This window comes from Hyaena hyaena, unplaced genomic scaffold (assembly GCF_003009895.1).
Source record: "Hyaena hyaena isolate Hyena2069 unplaced genomic scaffold, ASM300989v1 scaffold_0, whole genome shotgun sequence".
Lineage (NCBI taxonomy): Eukaryota > Metazoa > Chordata > Mammalia > Carnivora > Hyaenidae > Hyaena > Hyaena hyaena.
This window is the reverse complement of record NW_024080632.1, coordinates 2,604,415-2,610,414: the sequence shown is the minus strand read 5'-3', so window position 1 is coordinate 2,610,414 and position 6,000 is coordinate 2,604,415. Positions and strand designations below refer to the sequence as shown.

At 52.1% G+C, this 6,000-nt stretch overlaps 1 protein-coding gene across 3 annotated transcripts in view; it reads right to left on the bottom strand.

Moving 5' to 3' along the window:
- Nucleotides 1-217: 217 nt before the first annotated feature.
- Nucleotides 218-6,000, bottom strand: part of RILPL1 (Rab interacting lysosomal protein like 1) — a 43,157-nt gene continuing 37,374 nt past the window's right edge. For 2 of the 3 annotated variants that reach the window (XM_039239117.1, XM_039239181.1), the window contains exon 7: nucleotides 218-677. In XM_039239117.1, coding sequence (XP_039095048.1) covers nucleotides 533-677 — 145 coding nt within the window. In that variant the 3' untranslated portion in view covers nucleotides 218-532. Of the gene's footprint in view, nucleotides 678-1,954; nucleotides 2,896-6,000 lie in introns of those variants that run through there. The other variant, XM_039239254.1, reaches the window with a different exon arrangement.

Genomic DNA, 6,000 nt, shown 5'->3' with positions numbered 1-6,000 from the left:
TTCTGTTGCTTTGCATCGAAGTGAGGCCAGCCCGTCCGGTGACTTTGGGGGACCTGCTTATCTAATGGATGCATCCTATATGTGATGCTACCACTGTTGACCATTCCATGAATGAGCTCATGAAAATCTACCACCTCCCTGCCTCCCACCAAAGTATGACACACAGGTGAACAAAACCGCTACACACAGAATTCATAAAAAGCAAATCAAACAGCAGTTAGAGTGGCATGTGATGTATTTGGCTTAAAGAAGCTTGTGTTACTGAAGTTAATGCAAAAGTCTGGCCTCTGCTCATGGTTATTATTAAATATATATTCTAAGGGATCAGTCATCTATTATAAACGGTGATAGCCCTGGGTATAAATAAACATTTCTTTATAGAGTTTGGCATCAGTTTTTCAGTGTGCTTCCTCAAAGGAGACAGTTTGTCTGAGGGATCAGTCTTGAGGGTGCCAGGTAGTGACCCCTGCGGCTGCCAGGTTCCGCTGCTGACGGTGGACAGTTCAGGTCCAAGGGCAGAGGCGGGCTGCGGTCACAGGTGCTGCAGCGCTTCCTGTCCTTGCTCCGTGTAACCGTCGTCACGGTGTGAGTTGACCCACTGGCCAAAGGACTCCTGGATGTGCACGCTTCTCTGCGTGTTGGGCAGACGCTTCTTATCTCGGGAGAAGAAGCTAAACCTTTTGGAAGGGAAAGAAAGGAAGAAATGAGAGCCTGTCTTTGCTGTGCACGTCAGCGTTTTTGCAATGCCGGGACATACAACGGCAGATGTGGAAGGAAGCAAATCAATCCGAGGTGTGAAAGGAAGGGTAGGGGTGCGGGTCAAAGCTATTTCAGAAAGCAGCAGGGGATTCTGCATGTCATTGTCACCCTACCTTGGAGGTGACACAGTGTGAACGGGGCATGCACGTACGTGATGTGTGATGTATCTCATCTCTTACTTAAGCACTGCGGAAGGACTCTTCTCATTATCAGTGGGCATAAAAAAATCGACCAGAAACATAGGTCTGGAATTCCTTTACCCTAACGATGCAGAGAAAGTAATGACTGAAAGCCTCCTAGAATTTAAGATGATTCCGACATAAAGAGACGAGTGTTTTTCCTTTAGGTAGTTACGTAACAGGAATCAGGAAACTACCTATGTGGCACATCAGAGCCCAGATTTCCTGGATGTTACTGCTAGGGAGGAGTCGGAAGTAGTTATTTTAGAAAAATGAGACGACCAAAAAATAAGTAGCAGTGCTCACGGTTCTGTGATTAAGCACTGTGAACGCTGCCTGCGAATGAGATTGGGGAAACCATCGGTTTACAGTGTTGAAAACTGATTTAAGGGTGAAAGCCGTTAGACATTAGCACAGAGACTTGCTGCCTGATGGTGGCTTGTGGAGACCAAGGGATCTTTTCAAAACAGATGTGACTGCTCATCACTGATCAAAGTGAACCGTCTGATGCCTAAAAGATGAAGGTAGAAATTACAGGCAAAAAGCTTATAAACACACCCATGAATTTTTTTAACTTTTATTTTAAGTAGGCTCCACACTCAACATGGGGCTCCTTCTCATGACCCCGAGATCAAGAGTCACACGCTCCACCGACTGAGCCAGCCAGACACCCCTGAACTGGCCCATTTAAAACAAGGTCTGCCTTAGCTCCACCTCCACAAAGACCAGGACCCTGGCCAGGAGACTTGAGGTGGCCCACCTCGAATTTCTCCCAAAAGCCTTTCCTAAGCTGCTCCCTGTCATTCGATACTCCTACTTTCTAATGAGCTTCATTCTTTTCTCACCAAGTTCTGCTACTCTTGAATTGTGGATTCTGAACTTGGTAAGAGAGATAATAGCTACGTTATGCTTCCCGGGGGCAGGAATAGGAATGCACCGCTGAGAAACAGAAGCTTCAGATCGACTATTTTTAGTTCCCTCTGTCTGTTCACCTATTAGCTCCCCCCCCCCCCACCGCCCCCTTGTAAGTGCTGTGGCCTGTGAAGCTCAGTTTTAATCACATCTGGGTGAAAATGACTTTACTATTCTGTGCTTACTGGACCCTACAATCACCTCCTACTGGGAATTAAGTGGTCTTTCATTGTAAAGCTGGGGCAAGCCAAATATATCTGGAGAGATTCTCCCTACCAGCTAAAGTCTCTTTCCTCTACAACAGATATGTGTCCTGACAAATGAAGGCACAGTTTTCATACTGGGTTATTTGCGAGCTCTTTCCATAGTGTAATCAGGGCAATTAGCTGGCCAAAAATACAGCAGCAACACACCACTGCCACATGTCACCTCTACCTGACTCAAGCAGGAAAGCCAGGTGCCACTTCCTGTCCGAGGGGACGCAGGCACAAAGCATTGGTCCCCTCCTCTGCTCTTCCTTTTTTGAACAGGATCAAATGGCTTTCTGACGACGGGATCGGCAAAACAAAGCGGTTTAGAAAGCTAGGGCGTGAAGGTCAAAAACACAGCGTTAGTGTCACTCGGGGGCTGGAAGGGGGAGGTGGTCACAGTGGGCGTTGATTACTGACCCGTCACTTAAAGCACCTTCTTTACTGGATCATGGACAAGGTGGTTTTTAGAACGGAAACAAGAAAAGACAAAAAGAATTATCGGTGACAGAGCCGAGAATTCCGCGGTCTCACTCGTGCAGGTCGAGACTCACACTCGGCACCCACTTCAAACGGGAACACGCAGCTGGTGGAGCTGGTGGCCATGCAGCTAGAGTGGCCAAGGAAGCCAGGCCAGCCTCGGCAGAGCCGCAGCACGCATTCCAAAGGCGCAGCTCAAAACGCAACCGGAAACACACACAGTGCCTACAGGGGAGACAAGTCGTCCGATGGGCTGCAGTGAGGGGTCATCTATTATCAGTCCCGCGGCTACCATGGGCATTATGGCTGTAAAGATCCTGGTTAGAAAGGTACAGATAGACACAGAGAAGATAAAAACAGAGGAGGCATGAAAAATAAACACATTCCACGCACAGACCAGCTGAAGGGTTCGCTTATCGTAGGTGTTATGGAGGGAACTCTGTCTCCCTGTAAAACTAACTCCCAGGACCTCAGAAAGCGACCTTATTTGGAGGAGGTAACAAGATAAAGTTACACTAGAGAAGAGTGGATCTTTTTTTTTTTAATGTGTTTTTTTTTTTTTAAAGATTTTTATTTATTTCTAGGAGAGAGAGAGAGAGAGACAGCGTGAGCAGGGGAGGGTCAGAGAGAGAGGGAGTCACAGACTGAAACAGGCTCCAGGCTCTGAGCTGGCAGTCAGCACAGAGCCCGACGCGGGGCTCGAACCCACGAACCGCGAGATCATGACCCAAGCGAAAGTCGGACGCTTAACCGACTAAGCCACCGAGGCGCCCCTTTTAATGTTTGTTTTTGAGAGACAGCATGACCAAGGGAAGGGCAGAGAGAGGGGGAGACACAGAATCTGAAGGAGGCTCCAGGCTCTGAGCTGTCAGCACAGAGCCTGATGCGGGGCTGGAACCCACGAATCATGAGATCATGACCTGAGCCGAAGTCAGATGCTCAACCGACTGAGCTGCCCAGGTGCCCAGAGAAGAGTGGATCTTTATAAAAGGGGGAAATCTGGACACAGACATACACACGTGGGGCCTGTTCTGTGAAGATGAAGGCAGCGATCCACGCGATGCTTCTAAGGCCAGCAAAGCCTTGAAGCTAGGAGTGGCACGGAACATTCTCTCTCAGCCCGCAGGAGGAACTGGCCCTGGCCACACCTGTTCGGGACTCCTAGCCTCCAGGAGGGTGAGACAAAGCATTTCTGCCGTCGAAGGCTCCCCGTTGGGCGGTACCTTGTCACAGCAGCCCTGGCAAACTAACGTAGCACCGAGGGAAGACGGGGCGGGCCTCGGGGCTCAACAGCAGGCCTGGGTTTGGGAAAGGAGTCAAAACCCGCTGTGGGTGAGCAGGGACACCCTCAGGGTCTTCCAGCACATCTCCCCCAACTACCATTCCCCCCAGGCTCCATGCCCCAAAGAAGGCAGCGGGGGGGGGGGGGGGGAAGGGGTCCGGGAGAGAAGATGAGGTGGCCACGGTGGGCCGGCCAAGTGAACGGAGGCAGAGAACCTGCGTGGGCCACCCCCCTGCTAAGTCCGAACTGGCAGTGAGTCCTCGTCCGTCCCCTGTCTTGGCAAGGAAAATGAAGAAGTAATTCCACTCAAGTCACCAGAGCTTATTCTGAACAATTTTGCTTTTTTTTTTTTTTTTTTAAGACGCTGGGTGGGGCAGAGAGAGAAAATGACAGTCTCAGGTGAGGCTTGGGATTATCTGTGTTTGCATTGACCTCTGATACCCTTCAAACAGTGGCTGGGGGTTGGCATCTTGGCAGTACCACGTGGATGTACACTCACGGTGATGAGACAGGGGGATACTGTTTGTCATCTGATGTGCCCAGTCCCCAGAGGCCAGGCTGTGTGGCACTGTCGGCTTTCCAGGGGCTCGACCCCGGCCAGGACCTCTCTCGGCATAACAGGGAGCCCCCAAAGACACAGTCATTGGCCCCAGAGGCGGGGTGAGGCGTTTGCCCCCCCTGGGAATGCTGGACTTCACTGGGGCCCAGGGTCAGACTGGTGCACGGGGGCCTTGGGACGCCTGGAAGGTTCCAGTCGAGTAACTGTATGTTTCACTGGATGGATGGCCCCTTCCTTCCCAGGTGCTTCCCTGCATTAACCACCTCCTCTGGAGGGACAGTCACTTCCTGCGAAAAGACTGGCTTGGGCGCCTGGGGGGCTCAGTAGGTTAAGCATCTGATTTTGGCTCAGGTCGTGATCTCACGGTTTGTGGGTTCAAACCCCGTGTCGGGCTCTGTGCTGACTGTTCAGAGCTTGGAGCCTGTTTCAGATTCTGTGTCTCCCCCTCTCTCTGCCCCTCCCCTGCTAGTGCTCTTCTCTTAAAAATAAATAAGCATTTAAAAAAAAGAGAGAGAGAGACTGGCTTTCTTCGGTCAAAAGTTTACGTCCTGGGTATGGTGAGGCTGGTTTTGCCCTCTCCCTCCCCGCCGATTATTTCTGGAAGATGTAAACCAAATGCAGCTCTAACAGTGGCATTTCAGGCAGTGCAATGGGCGGCTGTGAGGAAGCTATTTCTGGGCTGAAGCGAGGAGGGTGGTGGGTAGGAGGACAGGGACAGAATGCACTGTTGCAACCAGTGTCTGATGCTTGGGTGGCCGCCTCCTCTGAGGCCGGCCTTTCTGGTGCATGAGACCCGTTGCCTGTTCCCTGCCTCCCTGGCCGTCCCCTCCACCCCTGCTCAGCAGACAGCTGCGTGCCGTGCACACGGCTGTGGGACTGTAACTGAGAGACAGAGGCCACACAAAGGGGGCGCTGGTGCCTGGCGGCTGCTGGGAACAAAACTGGAGTCACTCAGTGCTCCCTCGTGACCTTCCCAGGCAGTGCCAACCTGGACCCTCCGGCCGGCAGCTGCTCAGTCACAAGCTATTCTTGGACTGTCTTCTGGGCACAGTTTTAAGTGGTGGCAGGAGTTTCTGGTTCCCTTCGTCGGCGCAGCCCAGAAACACAGAGACGGATGTCCCTGGCTTGTGGCGCACTTGAGAGAGAAGGGAACTGGGCAGTCTGCCCACAGCTGGTGACTCAGGAGTAGGGCAAGAAGACAGGGCAGGGGGGCGGGAGGTACACAGGAGGCATGGTTCAAACCCCCAACTCTGACCCTTCTCACGGTATGATCTAAATTTGGGGGGCGGGGGGAAAGAAAGGGAGAGAGAGAATTAATCCCAAGCAGGCTCCATCTCAGCGCAGAGCCCGACACAGGGCTCGATCCCATGACCTTGGGATCATGACCTGAGCCAAAATCAAGAGTCAGACGTTCAACCGACTGGGCCACCCAGGCGTCCCGGCCAGCGGTGTGACCTAAATGAAGTCCGTGGGCTTCTCTGGGCCTGATACTCATCGGAGAAGTGGCGCTACGTCTCCCAGCTCTGAGCCTCTGACGGGGGGGAAGATACCTGAGTGCAGGTGGTGCAAGGCCATGAAGCC